General features: G+C 42.6%; 2 protein-coding genes and 1 pseudogene across 8 annotated transcripts in view; all 3 read left to right on the forward strand.

The window, feature by feature from the left end:
• The window catches only part of CATSPERE (catsper channel auxiliary subunit epsilon), a 185,924-nt gene extending 169,512 nt beyond the window's left edge, over window positions 1-16,412 (forward strand). For 5 of the 6 annotated variants that reach the window (XM_050784989.1, XM_050784983.1, XM_050784982.1 and 2 more), the window contains 2 exons: window positions 9,328-9,381; window positions 15,985-16,412. In XM_050784989.1, the coding sequence (XP_050640946.1) occupies window positions 9,328-9,381; window positions 15,985-16,083 (153 nt within the window). In that variant the 3' untranslated portion in view covers window positions 16,084-16,412. The remainder of the gene's footprint in view (window positions 1-9,327; window positions 9,382-15,984) is intronic. The other variant, XM_050784985.1, reaches the window with a different exon arrangement.
• The window catches only part of LOC126951160 (40S ribosomal protein S2-like), a 375,530-nt pseudogene that overhangs the window by 245,567 nt on the left and 108,115 nt on the right, over window positions 1-21,848 (forward strand). The window lies entirely within an intron of this gene.
• Window positions 17,285-21,848, forward strand: part of EFCAB2 (EF-hand calcium binding domain 2) — a 483,350-nt gene continuing 478,786 nt past the window's right edge. Inside the window, exon 1 of the mRNA XM_050785099.1 lies at window positions 17,285-17,288. The gene's annotated coding sequence lies outside the window, so the exon portion shown is untranslated. The remainder of the gene's footprint in view (window positions 17,289-21,848) is intronic.

Consider the following 21,848-nt stretch of genomic DNA (forward strand, 5'->3'; position numbering starts at 1 on the left):
ATCATCTTAGCTAGATCTTCTGGATCATTGCTGCAGCCTCTCCATCAGCACCTGCTGCTTCGTCATGTAATTTTATGTTATGCAGATGGCTTCTTTCCTTAAACCTCATAAACCAACCTCTTCTAGCTTCAAACCTTCCTTCTGCAGCTTCTTCACTTCTCTCAGCCTTCTAGAATTGAAGAGAGCTAGGACCTTGCTCTAAATTAGGCTTTGGTTTAAGGGATGTTGTGGCTGGTTTGATTATCTGTCCAGACCAAACTTTCTCTATATCAGTAATAAGGCTGTTTCACTGTCTTACCATTCATGTGTTCACTAGAGTAGCACTTTTAATTTTCCTGCAGAAACTTTGCATTCACGATGTGGCTGTTGGTGCAAGAGGCCAAGCTTTCAGCCTGTCTCAACTTTCAACATCCCTTCCTCACGAAGCTTAATCATTTCTAGCTTTTGATTTAGAGTGAGAGACATGTGCCTCTTCCTTTTACTTGAACACGTAGAGGCTATTTTAAGGTTATTCATTGGCCTAATTTCAATATTGCTGTGTCTCAGGGAGTAGGGAGGCTGATTGGAGAGATGGGGCATGGAGGTCAGCGAGCAGTCAGAGCATACGTAACATTAAGTCCACTATCGTATATGGTCGCAGTTCATGGTGCACCAGGACACTTTCAGTAGTAACATCAGAGATCACTGACCACAGATCCTATAACAGATAGAATAATAATGAAAAAGGCTGACACTTTGGGAGGCCAAAGCGAGATAATAGCTTGAAGCCAGGAGTTCAAGACCCACCTGGGCAACATAGTGAGATCCCATACAACAATTTTTTAAAAAATATTATCTGAGCATGGTGGCATGTGTCTGTAGTCCTACCTACTCAGAAGGCTAAGAGGGACGATCACTTGAGCCCAGAAGGTCAAGGCTGCAGAGAGCTGTGACTGTGCCACTGCACTTCAGCCTGACGACAGAGCAAGACCCTGTTAAAAAAAAAAAAAAAAAAAAAAAAATTGAAATACTGTGAGAATTACCAAAATGTGATACACACAAAGCAAGCACGTTTATAAAAATGGAAGGTTTGTGGTAATCCTGTGTTGGGCAAGTCTATTGGTACCATGCATAGTATCTGCGAAGCACAATAAAGTGAAACTCAACAAAACAAGGTATACCTGCATGCTATTTCTCCTGATCCAGTTTCACTTTCCGTGATTTCACTTACTTGTAATCAACAGTGGTCCAAAAATATGAGATGGAAAATTCCAGAGGTAAACAATTCATAGATTTTAAATTGCATGCCATTCTGAGCAACATGATGAAATGTAGCACTGTCCCACCTCATCCAGCCTGGGATGTGAATGATCTCTGTCTAGTCTATCAGTGCTATGTGCACAACCTGCCCGATAGTCACTTAATAGCCATCCTGGCTATCAGATCCATTGTAGCGTTAAAGCAATACTGTTGTGTTCCCGTAACCCTTACTTTACTTTGTAATGGCCACAAAGTGCAAAAGTAGTGATTCTGTCATGTTGTTATAATTGTTCTGTTTTATTACTAGTTATTGTTCAGCTCTTACTGTGCCTCATTTATAAATTAAACTCTATCATACGTTTGTATGTATAGAAAAAACATAGTTATATGTAGGGTCTGGTACTATCCATGGTTTCGGGCATCTACTGGGGGTCTTGGAACTGTCCTCTGTGGATAAAGGGGGACTACTGTATGGTATTTTGTAGTGGTGGTATCCAGGCCATCCTTGGTAAGGGAAATCCGTGCTTATAAGGCCATCCTAGGCACCACAGCCACATTGTTTATGAGCCCATGAGCAAGCATTCGAGTAGCTGGGGAAAGAGGCCAACCATGTGGTGCTCAGGTGATGAGGTAAGAGCTTCCTCTCTAGTAAAGGTGTTTTGATAAACATTCACATAAAACCCCAAAATTCAGATATACTGGTCTCATTCTAAGAATTTCATCTACATGCTTTTCCCTCATATTTCTTCTCATCAACTCTTGTTTTTTCCAAGTCCTGGCCATGTGGCCACATATTTACCCCTGCCCGTGATTATGCCTCAGGCCACCTCTCCTATTAGGAAAAGTGGGAAAATTATCGTACTTGAAGATTTTTATGCTCAGAGGCCTTTCTTCTCCACTGTTCCTCACAATTACATGTGGATGGAGCTATAGTGCCATAGCTGTCCACATCTGGATTCAGAGCAATCTGTAAATCTTTCTCATATTTTTTTCTTTATAGTCAGTGGGGAACTCCCCACATCTAGGCAAACGGGAGCTGAGTCAGCTATTCACATGCTTATTTGTGCATTTCGGCATCCCAAGACCAGTTCTGTACTTACACTTCATGACAGGGTTCATTTGAGCACTTTCGACTTCCTGGTGTTAGAGACAAGACTAACACTCAGCTATGAGAGGCAACCCAGGTTTCTTGGTTACTTGGTGTTTGGGGGTCAGAAGTTCAGTTTCTGCCAGTAACTAAACCATGAGCTGTTTCTCAAGAGAACTGTTACTTGCCCAAGAGTACTTGCATTTGCTTCAAAACTGTAGAGGCATCTGCTGGTATCCCCCATCAGAACTTCCACAATCACACAGCCTCCTCACCTGCCACAGACGTATCAAGCACCTTTAGATCTGTTAGGCCCTAAGAGCCACATCTCAGCCCTGTTTGCATCACCTGGACCATCTAGACAGGCTCTTCACCCTGGACCCCATTCTGGCTGACTTTCAGGTCCCTCTGCATCTTTGGAGAAGCACATCCAAATTATGTGTGGTATATGTTGCCTCCAAATTCCAAAGTGTGCCATAAAAAGGCACATCCCTTTCTTGTGGAAGAAGTATAAAAAGCAGGAACTTGTCTTTGACTCTCAACAGTGCATCATGTACCCCACAACTCGTGGGATTTATCTCTCTTACCTTTTTTTTTTTTTTTTTTTTTTTTTGGTAGGGACAAGGTCTTGCTATGTTGCCCAGCCTGGTCTTGAACTCCTTGCCTCAGTCAATCCTCCCAAAGTGCTGGGATTACAGGTGGGAGCCAGCAGACTTGGCCTTGTCTCCTTTATCTTTTGTTTTTGAGACACAGTCTTGGTCTGTGGTCCAGGCTGGAGTACAGTGGCGTGATCTCAGCTCAATGCAACCCCTGCCTCCCAAGCTCAAGCAATTCTTGTGCCTCAGCCTCCCGAGTTGCTGGGATTCCAAGCATGCACCGCCATGCCTGGCTAATTTTTGTATTTTTAGTAGAAACGGGATTTTGCCATGTTGGCCAAGCTGGTCTCAAACTCCTGACCTCAAGCAATCCACCTGCCTCAGTCTCCCAAACTGCTGGCCTTACAGGTGTGAGCCACGACACTTGGCCTTGTCTCCTTTATCTTACTAATATATCTGCAGCATCTGCTACCTCCTGCCCTCCAGGTCATGTATCATCAGTATAGTGGACCAGCATGATGTTCTATGAGATGATGATAAAAACAAACTCCATGGCAGCAGGATCATAGAGTGGATGTGGTCCTGAAGGAAGAAGGGAGGTGGATTACAGTATTCCCCCGGTGAAAGCAAACGGCCTCTGCTCCTTTCTGCCTGCTGGGTTTCTCGCCCAGGGCCACAGACAATGTAGTGAAACCAGACTTGAGCCTCAGTCAGTCTGATAGCAAAGCTCATGTTCTTTGCTCTGCAGGTGTCAGAGTGTCGAGGGATGGTGGTGAAAGCTCCCATATCACATGTACTTTTTGAGTTTTACTGTTTTCTGTACAGTGTAATATATTTCAGTGTCTGGAATTCAAAATTCCTTCAGGTTGGAACAGCAGTTTGTTAAAGGTTTACATGATAGTGGTGTGGGGAGGAGGGAATAATTTGCTAAATGAATGGCTGCTTATCAGATGCTGAGTATGGATTTGCTTCTTCGATGAGAATACATTGTGGGGGGATTTTTTTTTTTTTTTTCTTGAATTGTGAATTTTTTGTTTTTGTTGGTTTTTTTTGTTGTTTGGATTTTGTTGTGTTTTTTTTTGTGATTTTTGTGTTTGATTTTTTGAAGTTGTTGTTTTTTGTGTTTGGGTTTTCGGATGTTTTGATTTGTTTTGTGTTTGAATAGCCACTATTGATTAATCTCATAATATTCTATCAGTCCCCAAAACTCATCAGTCTTCTGAACAGTTCAACCAAAAAACTTAAATTGAGTTCTTCTAGGTGTTGCAGGTTCCCTGGAAAGGAAACTTTGAGATGAAGGTTAGCATGCAGGAAGTTTACTGTTAAGTGTTCCGGGATCAACACCTTTGGTGTTTCTGTCACTGATGTAGTTCTCAATGCCATGGTGAATGGAGTATCGTATGGGTCCTATCTCAGGGAGAATGAGTAGTTCACATCTGATCAGTTCACTCCAGTATTTCCCTTTCTCTAAGTCTTTCTACTTATTTCTATACATTATAATAAAGGGTGGCTGTCCTCGCAAGTTCATTTAATGCATTCGTATCAACAATTGAATATGACCTAGTTATGCTTTCACTTCCTTGGTCTAACACTCTCAGAATTCATTTTTCTATATATATTCTTAGGGTATTGCTTATATGAGTTGGCAAAATGCTGCAGTATTTTTCTGTGTGACCCTTCCTCTCCTGAGTCTGACTTCCTATTGCTCTCTAGAACTTGGTAGCATCTAAATCTGTCTAGAAACAACATGTTTGTTGAGATGGAGCATGATAAGAACTGGGTTATGCTTGCAACATAACCCCTCAGTACAAGTCTTACAGCTGGGCATGGTGTTGCATGCCTGTAGTACCGGCTACCCAGGAGGCTGTTGGGGAGGATCATTTGAACCCAGAACTTCAAGCTCAACATTGCGAGATCCCATCTCTAAAATTAAAAGAAAAAAAAGGAATACAGAAATCATAGACCTAAATATAAAATGCAAAACTCTGAAACTCATAGAAGATAACTAATATAGGGAAAAAAACTAATGAACCTTGCATATGGCTATGACTCTTTGGATAAACACCAACGGTATGATCCATGAAATAAATCGTTGAAAAAAGTTGGACTTCATTAAAATTAAAAACTTCTGCTCTGTGAAAGACAATGTCAAGAGAATGAGAAGACAAGCCACACACTGGGAGAAAATATTTACAAAAGAGAGCTCCAGTAAATAATTGGTATCCAGAATACACAAAGAAGGCTTAGAACGCAACAATAAGAAAATAACCAGATTTAAAAAGGGGCAAAAGATCTGAACAGACACCTCTCCAGAGAAGATAAATGGATGACAAAAAAGCATATGAAAAAAATGTTCAACATCCTATGTCATTAGAAAATGCAAATTAAAACAATAAGATACCACTACACACTTACCAGAATGGTCAAAATCCAGAACACTGACAATATCAAATCTGACAAGGATATAGAACATCAGGAACTCTCATTCATTGCTGATAGAAGCCCAAATGGTGCAGCCACTTTGGAAGACAGTTGTGTGGCAGTTTCTTACAAAACTAAACATACTCTTACTGTATGACCCAGCAGTGGTACTCACTGGTTATTCACCCAAATGAGGCTGAGGTGGGAGGATTGGTTGAGCCTGGGAAGTTGAAGCTGCAGTGAGCTGTGATGGTGCCGCTGCACTCTAACCTGGGTGATAGAGTGAGAACCTGTCTCAAAAGGTTAAAAAAAAAAAAAGCAAAAATAGTTAAAGAAAATTTGTGTGGCGAGGTGCGGTGGCTCACACCTGTAATCCCAGCACTTTGGAAGGCCGAAGCGGGCGGATCATAAGGTCAGGAGTTTGAGACCAGCCTGGCCAACATAGTGAATCTCCTTCTCTACTAAAAATACAAAAATTAGTCAGGCATGGTGGTGCACACCTGTAATGCCAGCTACTTGGGAAGCTGAGGCAGGAGAATCACTTGAACCTGGGAGGCGGAGGTTGCAGTGAGCCGAGATCGTGCCATTGCACTCCAGCCTGGGCAATAGAGTGAGACTCTGTCTCAAAAAAGAAAGAAAGAAAGAAAGAAAGAAAGAAAGAAAGAAAGAAAGAAAGAAAGAAAGAAAGAAAGAAAGAAAGAAAGAAAGAAAGAAAGAAAGAAAGAAAGAAAGAAAGAAAGAAAGAAAGAAAGAAAGAAAGAAAGAAAGAGAAAGAAAGAAGGAAGGAAGGAAGGAAGGAAGGAAGGAAGGAAGGAAGGAAGGAAGGAAAGGAAGGAAGGAAGGAAGGAAGGAAGGAAGGAAGGAAAGAAAGAAAGAAAGAAAGAAAAGAAAGTACTTTGGGGTTTACAACATGTAATAAAAGTAAAATGGATGAAAACAATGGCACAAAGGATGGCAGTAGGGATTAGAAGCATAGTGTTTTAAGATTCTTATACTTAAGAATGGTATATATACAAATAATATACCACTAAATGGTATATTATTTGCCAGAAAAATGTGACAAATTAATGATTGATATTGTATACCAACCACATTAGAAAAAGATACAATCCTATAAAAACTAATAGGGGAGATAATGTGGAATCATTAAAAAATACTTTATTAATACAAAAAAGGACAGAAGAAAAGGAGAAAGGAAAACAAAATATATAACTTAAAAATACATAACAACTTAAGATAGCAAACAAATAGCAAGACTGTAGATTTAACTTTAAAGATATCAATAATTACATTAAATACAAATGGTCTAAATATCCCAATTATAGAACAGAAATTATCATATTGGATAAAAATATAAGACCTAACTACAGACTGTCTACCAGTAGCCCATATTAAATATGAAGACACAGATTGATTAAAAGTAAAAGGATAAAAAAAAGATAAACCATGCTAATAGTAGTCAAAAGAAAGCCAGATTGGCCATATTAATAGCAGATAACAGGAATTCAGAACAAGGAAGGTGTAAAGAGACTCATTACATAGTGATAAAGAAGGTATAATAATCCTAAATGTGGATTTACCTTTAAAACAGCTTCAAAATACATGAAACAAAAACGGATAGAACTAAACAGAGAAACAGCAAACCCCTAACTACAGTTGATTTCAACACTCCTTTCTCAGAAACTGATAGGACAAGTAGAGAGAAAATCAGTAAGGATACAGAATACCTAAACTACGCTATCAACTAACTCAGTCCATTTGACAATACTACATCTAACAACTTTTAAACCGTAAAGTTCCAACTGCACTTATTCCATGCTGATTCCATCACAATTTCATTCTATCAAAGATCAGCTTGGCTCTCTGTTCAGTCACAATCGCCTCTACCCAAGTCTAGACCTCATTATCACAGAACTGGGTTGTGCACTACTGTGTATAATATTTCCATATGGCCCACTTACATCTAATCTCTCTATTCCAAATCACTTTACAACCTGCTATTGAATTAAATTCAAAAACAGTCATGACTCCTTTATACAAAAAGGGTAAAGTCAAAATTCCTAAGCCTTTTATTAAAGCCCTCTGGAGGGCACATGTGCAGGCATGAGCGCGCGCGCACACACACACACACACACACACACACACACACACACAAAACCCCCAGTACTTCCCTCTACATGCACCAAGATATTTCCTCATCATCCCTTAAACCTCACAAATTCATTCCCATTTCCAAACCTTTGCTCATCTCTCCCTATACCCGGAATACGCTAGCCCTTCATCCTTAAACTCCAACCTTTAGGACCCAACACAAGCCCCTTTGCCGTGCTGTGAACATTCCCGTGATAGGTGTCTACATCACTCACTTTTTTTGTGTGTGTGATGGAGTCTCGCTCTGTTGCCCAGACTGAAGTGCAGTGGTGAGATCTCTGCTCACTGCAACCTACACCTCCCCAGTTCAAGCAATTCTCCTGCCTCAGCCTCCCGAGTAGCTGGGACTACAGGCACAGACCCCCACACCTGGCTAATTTTTTGTATTTTAGTAGAGATGGGGTTACACCATGTTGCCCAGGCTGGTCTCCAACTCCTGAGCTCAGGCAATCCACCCGCCGCGGCCTCCCAAAGTGCTGGAATTATAGACGTGAGCCACCACGCCCAGCCTAGAATGTACAACCCTGTATCTTGTATTGTTGTTTGTGGGTCGTATTTACATGCCAATTCCACAAGTTGATATATTGGTAGCGTCTACTTTGGTTTGAATCCCAGTTTTGCCACTACTAGCTACTCAGTCTAAAGAAAATTGCTTACTCTTTTTGAGCCGTTCTGTATCTGTAGAATGGGTTGATAATACCTGCCTTACAGTATTCTGAGGAGTAAATGAAGCATCTGGGTAAAAATCTCTAACTTTGCCAAGCACATAACAAATATGCAATAAAAATAAGTTCCTTTCTTCTATGCTCTCCCACATGTAGGTGGGTGAAATCATGTCAGAAACGTTTGCTTGGCTATATCCTGCCTCATTCCAAGCAATATACCTAACAATGAGAGACATTCAGTAACATTAGAAATAACAGTTTTATATATGGAGCCCCTAATACTCAGCTTCCTGAAGGAGTTAGCCTACATCAGGTGAACATGATGGGCAGCCAGGTCAGAAAAACCTGACTTCAAATCCCAGCTCTGCTGCTAACAGCTGTGTAAACTTTCTCAAGTTGCTTAACCTGCCTGAGCTCCTCATCTGAGTGTCCTCATCTAAAAGGAAGGGTTGCTGTGAAGATCCACTGAGATAATGCATGTAAGCATTTGGCATGCTGCCTAGTACATAGCAATGCTCAATTAGTATTCATTTTTTTTTTTTTTGAGACGGAGTCTCACTCTGTCACCTAGGCTAGAGTGCAGTGGCGTGATCTCAGCTCACTGCAAGCTCCACCTCCCAGGTTCAAGAGATTCTCCTGCCTCATCCTCCCCAGTAGCTGTGACTACAGGTGCCCACCACCACACTTGGCTAATTTTTGTATTTTTAGTAGAGAAGGGGTTTCACCCTGTTGGTCAGGTCGGTCTCGAACTCCTGACCTCAGGTGATCTGCCCGCCTTGGCCTCCCAAAGGCTGGGATTACAGGTGTGAGCCACCGTGCCTGCCAGTATTCATGTTCAAAAAGTATTAATGCTCATAAAGGTTAGCTTTTTTTATTTCTGCCAATACTTATTAGTAATATCATTATTACCGTTGCCTTGGGAACCGCTATCAAAATGCTGTAAGGCTGTTCGGATAGACAGCTCTTGAGGAATCTCAGAGAAGCCTGAGACGTACACAGGGAAAAATAATCACAGCTCTTCTGTGCATGTATCCATCTGTCCTTTGTCAAGAAAATGACACCTTAACTAGGATTATATATGGTTTGATTGTTACCATAGGGACATGGAGAGCATTTTAAAATATATTGTAATTAATTTAATCTTTAATATTATTTTTCCAATTTGCAGTTTCTGCAACCTAACAGCTATGTTTGCAATAGAGACGTTTGGACTGATTCCCAGGTAATGAGCGGTGCCTAACTGGACTTTAATTACGGAATTTCTAAGATACAAGTGGCAGCTAAAAAGGAAAAGCACCTCCCCCCCGTGTCTCCCAGAAGCAGCCTGTGCACTCAGTTTTCAGGGTCCCCCGCTTAAATCTTATTATGAAAAATATTATTATACAGTATATAATATGCAAATGAATCCTAAAACAACAACAACAAAAAAACGTATGAAGTGTTCACTGCAGAGTCAATGGTTTTAATCAGTCTATATTTAGATTTTTGGGGGGCTATCTGTGAAATCTGTCTTCCCAATGACAGAAACTTGCTGTTTCCCTGAAGCCCTGTTACTTCTGCCCCCTACATGACATGCTAAAAATTGTATATATATGTATATGTGTATAGAGTGTATACAGGGACACAGCAGGAAGGAATTCCTGAGAACTGTTACTGCAGCAAAGGTCCCCTTTCGTGCCATCCCACTCAACAGCCACTGTCTTCCTTTCAAACATGTCTCAGCTGCTCCTAGTTGGCAGAGGCCAGAATGCAGTGGTAGGGATTGGGAGGTGACAGTGGCTGTGCCCTCTGCTCTAAGCCTGGGTCAGCTTTCAACCACAGACCCTCATTCTGATGCATTTAGAAAACAGTAAAGGGATTTCCCTGGACTCAGCTCCAGTTCCTTTGGAGGGCAGAATGAAAAGTCCTGATACTAAAGTTAGAACCCCAGATGACTTTGCTATTCTGTTTTGGGCCTGGTGTTTGGAATTTGGGTGTTTGGGTTTTGTTTTATGGGTTTTTTTTGGGGGGGGCGGGGGAGGATTGTTAAATAAGGGCATAAGGAAAACAATTAAGCTATTCATGGCCACACTGTAAATATGACTGGCTCCTGGGGTTTCTGTGCTGACAGTGTTAATAGTGGGAATAACCTGCAAATGAAGTCAAGAGTTGTTTCTACATAACCTTGGGAAACAGGCACAACCTTTTCCTAGTGACTTTTCTTCCTCATGGGGTTGGTATGTTTGACTTAGGTGAATATTAAGGTCATTGGGTTGGTATGTTTGATTTAGATGAATATTAAGGTATATGCCCACCCAAGTACCCATCAACCAAAGAAAGAGTCAAGTGAGTTAGCGGGGAGAAAGGCAAAGGAGGAGGATCTCACCCACCTGCCCCCGCTCTCACCTGCCAGCAGCTAGAGTCCAGCAGCCAGGGCACATGAGCACAGCATACAGGACAGTCTATTTGGTTAGTGACTGTAGGTTCGCCTCCAGTAACACCTGGGCCCTGAAGGGTAGCAGAGGCACACCAGGGCTGGCTGGTGGTTGATTATTTTCTTAATAATGGAGCCCTTTTCTTGAGCAGCGACTGGAGATGAGTTTGTAGAAGGCAGAGAGCTCGGCACTTCCTTGCTCCTCGCCCAGCACTCAACCCCACCACTTTCCCAGCGTTTCCATTCTGCTTTCTGGAATTGCCATCCTTTAACCAGCAAACTCACCCAGATCTTCAACCATCCTCTGAGCCCTCCCTCTCTCTCCTTAGGGGTAACCAGGCTCTCCCCCAAAGGCACTGCTCCACCTTCAGGCCTCTCAAGTGGTGCTCTTTTCTTTCACCTCCCATGTACCTCAGGGGGTCCTATTACCAATTCCAGATCATTATTTATCCTCGTTCTTGTAAAACAAAACCAAAAAAACCAACACAAAACATACCCTGATCCTTTGAGGCTCATGGCGTCTGCTGCAGCCCCAGCTGTCTGTCTTCATCACCATGTCCTCTCTACAGTCTGCTGCGTTCTTTCTCAACTTTGGCCCCGTCACACTGTTTTCCTCTCCACATCAAGTCCCACTATCAGTGTTCGCATCCAGCATCCAAAATCGTGGCCTTACCACATCCTTGGTGACCTCCCTCTACTGTACTTCAGCCGTCCACTCCCATAGTTACACCTTCCACACTGTCATTACTTGTAACTTCTCTGCTTCCTAAAGCATCAATCCAGACATCACATCCCATTCTCTGATCACGACCTCCTGTCCTTCCAGCTTGTTAATTCCACGACACCCACTGCAACCCCCCTTCACCCTTCCTGGAACCTCCCCCTCTACTTTCAATCTCTCTTTTTGTACTTTGCATTTCCTTACATTTCAAAGTCCATTATTTCAAGTACGCTTGAAAGTACACCCTCACCCCTCTGGGATTTGTTCCTCCCTCTGGCAAATCCCCAACTACCTACCTTCTCTGTGACTACACCTGAGCAGCATTCTCTGTAACAGCGATTTCAGATTGTATCTAATTCGCTTCCTCTTCAAACCTGCTTTCCTTAATCATCATCAGGTGAGCTTGTTTCCACCCTCACAAAGAAATTAGAAACCATGAGACAGGAACGCCCTCTATGCCTGATTGCAAACATAAAAATCTACTAACATCTATATCCATCCTCTCCTCTTTCCGTCCTGTTACAACAAAGGAAATATGATTCCTCCTTTTAAATCTAATTCTTCCACCTATGCTTTGCACCCTATCTGTTCCTCTCCACTTACTGAGGAAACTTTCAAATCAATTATTCCTTCTCTCTTCTGTATATTCAACTCTCCCTCTCAACTAGATCCTTCTAATAGGTTTTTAGTGACCCTCAAGTTTCTCCTTTGCAGCACAAAACTTCTCAAAGGTATTGTCTACACTCACAGCCTCCATTTCCCTGTGTCCGGCCGTCTTTCTCCAGTCCATCCAGTCAGGTTTCCATCTCTTCACTCTACCGATTAGTTCATTGAAATAGCTTTGGCCTTCATTGAGCTAATAGATATTTTTCAGTCCTCATTTTATTAGATCTTTCTTCAGTGTTGACTCTTCCTTTGGCTGTTGCATCACACCATGGGTTTTCCCAAACTTCTGTAGCCACTGCCTCTCTCTCCCTAGTAAAGAAAGCCTCACCCTCCTTTAGCAGCCTTTAAATGTTGGCCTCCCATGAGGCTCAGTTCTGTCCTGAGCTTCTCACTCTGGCAAGCTCATCTACAATTATGACTTCAATTAGCATCTATATGCACATGACTCCCAAATAATATCTCTAAAACAGTCCAGAGGCATACATCCTACTGTCTACTTAACTTCTTCTCTTAGATGTTTCAAAGACTAGTCAAACTGGACATGTCCAAAAGTGAACTCATGATCTTATCCCATGCTCCCCTATCCCATTATTTAATCTATCTTAAAACTGATGCATTAGGGCAATTACATATAGCCATATAGATTGTCCTTGCACAGCTCCAGGAAAATCCATTCACACAGGCTATGATAGGAATGGTACCCTGTTTTCCAATGTTCCCTCCTACACTTGTTCCCTGTACAATTTGTCCCATGAAATGTACATCCAACTATGCAAGCCAAACTTCTAGGAGTCAAAAACCAAAACCAAAACCAAGAAACCAAGGATTGCCGGGCGCGGTGGCTCAAGCCTGTAATCCCAGCACTTTGGGAGGCCGAGACGGGCGGATCACGAGGTCAGGAGATCGAGTCCATCCTGGCTAACACAGTGAAACCCCGTCTCTACTAAAAAATACAAAAAACTAGCCGGGCGAGGTGGCGGGCGCCTGTAGTCCCAGCTACTCGGGAGGCTGAGGCAGGAGAATGGCGTAAACCCGGGAGGCGGAGCTTGCAGTGAGCCGAGATCCGGCCACTGCGCTCCAGCCTGGGCGACAGAGCAAGACTCTGTCTCAAAAAAAAAAAAAAAAAAAAAAAGAAAAAGAAAAAGAAAAAGAAAAAAAAGAAACCAAGGATTTACATTCATTTCTCTCTCTCTCTCTGTCTCTCTCTCTGTCTCTCTGTTTCTCTCCAGTTCATCCAATCCACAACTATCTGCCATTCATTTAATCCCCTAAATCATCCTTGAATGGATCCACTTCTTACTCCATCACCACCTCCTTAATCCAGGCTACCATTATCTCTACAAGAGACTCCTAACCAATCTCCCCTCATCCACTCCTATGTTCTTCTAGCTTATTCTCCTCACTGGAGCTAGAGTAATCTTTTCAATGCTAGTTTTAGTAGCTTGAAACATTCACATTTCTGCCCATAAAATTAAAACTCCTTAAGGAGTTTTGGCCTACAAATCCTTGCATGATCTAGCCCCTACCTACTTTTCGAGTCTCATCTTGGATCATGTCCTTCACATTTTCTCAGCTCCAGACCGAGCAACTTTCTTTCAGTCCTGTCCTTCTCCATGCTCTCTCCCATAGCAGGACCTCTGCACATGCCATTTCCTCTATCTAGAATCCTCCGTCCTCTATTTACCTACACTTCACTTTACCAACTTCACTGTACCAACTTCACTTCTGTTTATTCATCAGATTTTAAGATAATTACCTTTTTCCCATGAAGGCATTTCTTGATCCATTTACCAGGTTAAACCCTGCTTTAAGAAGCTTTCATTGCATTGTATATTTCTCCTTAGTTCTTACCTCAGTTGCAATTTTTTATTTATTTTCTCATTATTTGATTAATGATTATATCCCGCTAAAATGTAAGCTCCCCAAGGATGGGGACCATGTCTGTTTTCACTCGTCATTGTATTGCTAGAACCATGCACAGTGTCAGGCAGATATGAGACGGTGAAGTGGCTTAACTAAGTTCTCAGAAGGAAATCATACACTGGGGACAGATTAAGTTTATTGCCACAGAGGAGAAAGGTGAGACAAAGGAAGCCTGGGGAAACTATAACATTGAAAACAAATAATTATGGTTTAAAAGGGACTCCAAAACTAATGTCAGATACCAGGACACCAAATAGAAAACAGCACAGTGTCTGGCTTAAGAAATAAATCCACTCTGATCAGAAGCATTCATGCAGGCCCAGCGTGGTGGCTCATACCTTAATCCCGGCACTTTAGGAGGCTAGGTTGGACAGACTGTTTGAGCCTAGAGTTGAAGACCAGCCTGGGCAACATGGCAAGACCCCATCTCTATTCCTCACCCCAAAAAATAGCCAGGTTTCGTGGTGCATGTCTATAGTCCCAGCTACTTGGGAGGCTGAGGTGGGAGGATCGCTTGAACCTAGAAGGTCGAGGCTGCAGTGAGCCGTATTCATGCCACTGCACTCCAGCCTGAGCAACAGAGAGAAACCTCATCTCAAAAAACAAACAAACCAACAAAAAAAGTACCCATGCAGAGTTCCAGGTGAAGAGGCAGATATCTGGCTAGAGTAAGTGCTGCACACACACACACAGACACACACACACACCTGGCTGACCCTCAGGTACCTCAAATTAAATATGCACCAAAGTAAGCCAACCATATACGCACATGCCCTCAAAAAAGTGCTCCTCCCTCTGGATTTCCTCCATCCGTGAAGGTAACACCATTCTCACAGTAACCTAACTCCAAAGCATGCAAGGAAGATCACCTTTATTCCTTCATATTTCTCAAACCCCACATCTTAATAATCACCAAGATCGATCCAATCTAACTTCTAAATGTGTCTTAAATATATCCACTTCTCTCCATTTCTTCCGCCATTAATTTTGTTAAGACTCTCATTATAGCTTACCTCGATTATTCAAATACTTCATAATTGCTTTTTCTACCTTCACACTCATGCTTTGCTTTCTTCCATTCTTCACACTCCAGAATCATCCCTGTAAAATGTCAATCCTATATCATCCCTCTGAAGCTCTCTCCTGCCTTAGGCTAAAACCCACTCTCTAGCTTAACTTAAGCAGTTTTGCCAATCTGGCCCTGCCCACCTATCAGTCCTCATCTCTAACCACTCCCCTTGGCACCTGAGCTCCTGTCATACTGAAGGAGCTGCAGTTCCAGAATGTCTAGGAGTGGTCCTGAGGTGTTACCAAGTTTTCATGCCTTCCCATACCCTTCTGCCTTTGTCTGAAACACTGTTCCCACCTCGGTCTCTTCCTCCACTCTTATCTAGCTAACTAGCTAACTCCTACTCCCACTCATACTCATACTGAGCTAACTCCTACCCAAGCTTAGCTCAGACATCCCCTTCCCTGGCCTTCCATGATGTGTGACTCCCACAGAACTTCCTGCCCAGGCTCAGTTCAAATATCCCCTCTACTGGAACGCCTTCCATGATGTGTGGTTCCCACAAAACTTCATTTCTGGCTGAGCGCGGTGGCTCACGCCTGTAATCCCAGTACTTTGGGAGGCCGAGGTGGGCAGATCACTTGAGGTCAGGAGTTCGAGACCAGCCTGGCCAACATAGTGAAACCCCAACTCTACTAAAAATACAAAAATTAGCTGGGCGTGGTGGTGCCTGCCTGTAATCTCAGCTACTTGGGAGGCTGAAGCAGGAGAATGGCTTGAACCTAGGAGACAGGCGTTCCAGTGAACCATTGCACTCCCCGCTGGGTGACAGAGTGAGACTCCATCGCAAAAAAAAAAAAAAAAAAAAAGACAACTTCATTTCCTCCTCTCACTGCATTGATCACCTTGTCTATTTTCCCGCCTGGTCAGCCTCAAACACTAAAAGGTAAACACCGTGAGGCTGGACGGTGCGTCTTATTCGTCTTTGTTCTCTGTCAGTGGCATAGTAGCTAGCCATTCAAAAATTGTTTAAAGAAATTAACAGCCAAAGTGTGAACAATGACTTCTAATGCTCTTATTTTTCTGATTCCAGTCCAAGTGTCTACCTGGTGGCTGCTTTCCTCTTCGTCCTGATGCTGCTCTTCTTCACTATTCTCATTTTGAGCTACTTTCAGTACGTGAGGATTTATAGACAATATATTTATAAACCACTTCACAACCCTCGAAAACATAAGAAGAATTAGGAAAACTGACAGTTTGTTTATTACAGATATATGTATATAGAGAAACAGTGTATTTTATACTTAGATTGAGAGTGTTAGTATTTAGTATTAAGAATACTAAATATAAGCTCATAGTAGGCATTGAGTTCAAGATCTGAAAAATATTCTTGAACCCTCTCCAAAATAGAAATATTTTCATATACAGTGTGTTATTAAATTAATCCTTTATGTGTTTGCCTTCATTTTAAAGGTACTCTATGTACTCTTACATGGCATGAAAAACTAAATTTGACTGTTATAATCCTTTGTAAGAATGAAAATGAAATTCTGAAAATATATTTATGTGTCAAGTATTATTTTGCATGAAACTTTTCACATGAAACCTTATATGACTGTAGTTAATTTATATATAAAGGATTTAATAAAAGTGTATGGATTTAAATAACCTGCCCTAAGCAGATTTTTTCTACTGGTAAATTCACATATGAAATGTAAAATATATTATATTAGAAATGAGCAGCTGATGTTCTAAATTTTATTTTATTTTATTTTATTTTATTTTATTTTATTTTTTTTGAGACAGGGTCTTGCTGTGTTGCCCAGGCTGGTCTTGAACTCCTGGGCTCAAGCAATTTTCCAGCCTTTCATGGGATTACAGGCGTGAGCGTGTAAAATCTGGAGCTACACCTAAACTTTAATTCTAAGTTTTAAATTTTGACTTTGATGCTCAAAATAAGCTTCTTAATTTGTCCAAATATTACCACAGCCTTCTAAATAATTAGTATTTGTATGTATCAGTCCGGATTCAACCAGAGAAGCAGAACCAGAAGGAGGGGTGTGTGTGTGTGTGTGTGTGTGTGTGTGCGTGTGTGTGTGTGTGTGCACACGTGCATGTGCGTGCTTACTCTCCTCTAAAGAGATTTATTTTAAAAGAATTGGATTGTGTGATCGTGGAGGCTGGCTAAACAAGTCTGAAATCCACAGTGCAGGCAATCAAGAATGGAAGATCACAAGCAAGACGAAATTCCACGGGCATTGATCAAAGCTGTTGTCCGCAAAGAATTTCTCGTTTTACCAAAATCAAGAACAAGACAGAGATACCCGCTGTTCATCACTGTTTTGAAAGTTCTGACATCATGAGAGAAACATAAAATAAACAGTACAAATGCTGGGGAAAAAGGGACAAAATCCTCTCTTTAAATCATATTATGTGCTAAGAAAGCCCAACAAGTTTTACCAGAATAAGAGAATTTGATGGCTCTATACTGGACAAATATTTACAAATCAATACTTTCTCTATAATAGTTATCATCTGTTGGCAAGAGAATCTATTCATTGTAGTGACAAATTATATAAATTTAATGGGAGAAGAACATGACCTATATGAAGAAAACTTTAAAATATGTAGTGAAAGAGGTGAAACAAGATCTGAAACTAGATAGCAGGGGAAAAGACAAACTACCCGATAGAAAATGAGCAAAGTTTCAGTCGTCTCACAAAAGAGCATATCCAAACGGCCAATCAACATATTTAAAACAACATTTTTTAGTGTTTATTATATGCCAGGAACTTTTCTAATAACTAAACCTCCTCAATAACCCTGTGAAACAAGAACTATTATTATCCTGTTATGGAGATGATGAGGAAATTGGCACAGAGAGGGCAGATAAATCTACTAAGGTTGTATCATTGGTAAGTGATGAAACTGGAATTCAAACTCAGGCAGACTGGCTTCAAAATCAGGCGATTATCCACTAAGGAAGCTCAGCCAGAGCTTCTGTCAGTCAGAAAGATACAAACCAAAGTCATGGTGTGGCAGCATTTTTCACCTGACAGCAAAAACTCCAAAGGGTAATAATACTCTTGAGAAGGAATGGGGGTCAGGGATAGGAAGGAAATTATCTTGCAGTTCTGAAGGAAATGTAAATCGCTATAGTTTCTTTTTAAGCAATCTGGCAAAATCTGTTAAAATTAAAAATACAGACTCTCTTGGACCCAGCAACCCCACCGTTAGGAATCGTTCCACATGGTGAGATGGGGAGGACCAATATATCAGGATATGTGTATGCGTGTGGGTGTAGATGGATGGATGAATAGATAGAGATGCTATCCATATAGATAGATACAGATATACAGACAGACAGATGGCATCATTAGTTGCTGTGGCAAAACTCTAGAAATAGAGAATTAACACCTACCAACAGGTGAACAGGGAGTGGTTGAATAAATGATTGTACGTTGACCACATAGTGGGTGCTAAATGATTTAGAAGATTTTCCCACAAGGTTCTGTTAAAGGAGAAAAGCAACCTACAGAGAAGCATCTATAGTATGATCCTATTGTTATGCAAACAAAATAAAGGTTGAGTGATTGAGAACATGGAGGAAAGCCTGGCAGTGATATGGAAGGGGGGGCAGGGAAGGGCTGGGTAGAGAAAGGCTGGTCCCTGGCTAGGGATCCACCCTCAGGCCTGTGCGCACAGACCTAGGTGAGCACAGGCACTCCTGCCTTCATGCCCAAATGTTGCATTTCCCAAGAACACCCTGGCCTGCCACGACCCCATCCTGTGCCTATAAAAACCCCAGGACCCTAGTGGGCAGAGACAACAAGTGACTGGGCGTCGAGAGGAACACACATCAGCAAAAGAACACACAGGCGGCTGGACGTCGAGAGAAGCACATGCGGAGTTTGGGGGTTTGGCCGGGACGGTCGGAGGAGAGCCTGGCTGCCAAGTGCTCGACTCCAGGGGAAAACCATCTCCCTTCTGGCTCCCCATCTGCTGAGAGCTATTTCCACTCAATAAAACCTCGCATTCATTCTCCAAGCCCATGTGTGATCTGATTCTTCGGGTACACCAAGGCAAGAAACCCAGGAGGCAGAAAGCCTCTGTCCTTGCAATAAGGCAGGGGTCTCATTGAGCTGATTAACACAAGCTGCCTACAGACAGCTAAACTGAACGAGAACCCCGTAACACACACCCACTGGGGCTTCAGCTGTAAACATTCGCCCCTGGACACTGCCCGTGATCGGAGCCCCGCAACCTGCCCGTCTGCATGCTCCCCCAGAGGTGTGAGCAGCAGAACACCAAAGCAGCAAGCCACACGCCCATCGCATGCCCTGCGAGGGGATAAGGGAACCTTCCCCGTTTCAGCAGTATACATACCACTCTGTTTACATTGTGTGTGCAGGCATGCACATGTGTGTACGTGACAGGGGGTGTGGGGCTGTATCAAGAGATGTAAAGAGAGAGAAACAAGGCCCTCCAAACCAGGTGAAGAGGAACAATAGAAAAGCAGCCTGGAAAATGTTCTTTCTATGTAAACCAGTATGTATGCATGTAAAGACAAATGAAGTCACCGAACTTCAAATGATGTCATTTTTTGAGGAAAATATTTTTAATTGACATAATAATGTATGTATTTATGGGGTACATAGTGCTGTTTTTATACGTATAATGTGTAGTGACCAGATCAGGTAACTAGCACATCCATTGTCTCAAAGGTTTCTCATTTCTTTGTGTTGGGAACATTCAATATCCTCCTCCTAGCTATTTGAAACTGTGTATCATTATTAACTAACGGTCATCCTACAGTGCTATAGAACACTAGAACTTCTTCCTTTTATCTAGCTGTAATTTGTATGCTTTAACACAGGGGTCCCCAACCCCCAATGCAGCATTACCGCGTGAGCTCCACCTCCTGTCAGGTCAGTGGCATTAGATTCTCGTAGGAGTGCGAATCCTATTGTGAACTGCACGTGCCAGGGATGGAGGTTGCACGCTCCACATGAAAATCTAATGCCTGATGATCTGTGGTGGAACAGTTTCATCCTGAAACCATTCCCGCCCTCCATCTTCCCCACGCCCCATCCATGGAAAAACTGTCTTCCACAAAAGCAGTCACTGGTGCCAACAATGTTGGGGACCACTGCTTTAACAAATCGCTCCCTGTCCTTCCCTTCCCCCTAACAAAATGATGTAACTTTAGATGCTATTTGCTTTCTTCCCACTTCCCACCACATTGTACTTAAATGTTTTAATTAATCATAAAAAGTAAAGCTGCTCTTACTGTGAGCAAAGAGATGGGAAATGAAGAAGTGGAGGCAAAGTATAGACAACTCTTTCAAGAAGGTGCCCCCTCACTTTTTTTTTTTTGACAAGGAGCAAAGAAATGGCAGGCACCTGAGCACAAGTGAGGTCAGGAAGATGTTACTGAATATGGGTGGAAATAATCAAGTAGCTAGGAGAAACTGGTGATACAGGAGGAAAGAGGTAATCACCGATCAAATCCTTGAGTCGGCAAGAGAGAATTAGATCTTGTGCTGAAAACTAAGAACTGAATATTTCGTGAAAGTTACTTATGAACTCTGGCTTCCCTCCTGTCACAGAGGTAGGTAGGCTCACAGGAAGATCAGTGGTTCCTGGAGGCCATGAGATTGTGCCTCACAAGTCTCCCACTGCAGGAGTGTAACTGACCCAGAGCATCAGCTGCTGCCCTCTGAAACTCATTTGCACCAAGCCCATGGCCCCTCAGGGTGCTCCCCACCTGTGACCAAGTGCATTGGGGAAACTAAGGAAGACCCAATGCTGGTAGACACAGGACTCTTAACAGCCCGGCTCAAGCACTCGTGAAGGCATTACCAGACCTTCCTCGGATTTCATAGCAGTTTAGGCAACTCTATCCAATCTCAATCTGCACCATCTCTCTCCTGCGCTCTCTCTCTGTCTGGTAGTCTCTCAACTTCCACAGCTCCCTATTTTCTTTCACACAAGCATTTTCCTCAATGAAATCATTGCACATTGAATCCCATGTTAGTAACTGTTTCTCAGTTACTATGACTTGTGGATTAGCACAAGTCATAAGTGAGTGGTCTGAGAAACCAGGCAGTCAGATGGTAATTTGGGACTGGCTCACCCAGCACCCAGAAGGCAGAGAGGAAGCCATCCTAAGGGATATGTGGTCAGCAGTAGTCCTTGGCTCTAGGGGGTGTTTCCATTGCTAATGTTCTCATTGGTAGTGAACTGAGAAAACGTCCTGGTGGAAGGGAAAGCTATGGCAGGTGCAATGGGAAAGGGATTTGAAAAACGTGGGGATCACAAAGACAGTGATTGAGTTATACTAATGACCTGCAGAAAGCGGAGACCAAGAGCCACAGCAGCTAATGGGGATAAGAATAAAAAGCAGAGTGTCTCTTGTAAAGAGGTCATCGTCACCACTAGTGAAAAGGCAGACACAATTGAACACTGAGCTGAAGACCTGGGAGTCACAGGGCTCCAGCAATGTTTGCACACAGCCACTTTAGGTCTGTTACTGGGCGGCTGAGGCCCTGGTAGAGAAAACTTTTGATCCTAAAAACTGGGACAGGAAAATCTGGATGGATGCTGCTGAAGGTGTTGAACTCTACAACCTCCACCCCTCCCACCCGCCTCTGGGCATGCAGAGATGGCCCACTGCTCCCTATCAAAGGTTAGCCCTTTTGCTGTGCTACAAGATGCTGCAGAAGCCTTGGCCTCACCAGGCCACGGGTGCCCCCCCCCAACTCTCCCCGCCTACTCTTCTTGGTGTGGCAGACTGAAAACTGGGGTGAAAATCCCAGCATACACCAGCTGGTGACATGCAGGGCCTCAAAAGGAATGAAGAATTACAAAAGCTAATATGTATGTACTGGTATGTACTGGCAGGAGCCAGGGGAATGTGTGGGATTGGATTCTACAAATTATTTATTTTTATTTATT

This window comes from Macaca thibetana, chromosome 1 (genome assembly GCF_024542745.1).
Source record: "Macaca thibetana thibetana isolate TM-01 chromosome 1, ASM2454274v1, whole genome shotgun sequence".
Classification (NCBI taxonomy): Eukaryota; Metazoa; Chordata; class Mammalia; order Primates; family Cercopithecidae; genus Macaca; species Macaca thibetana.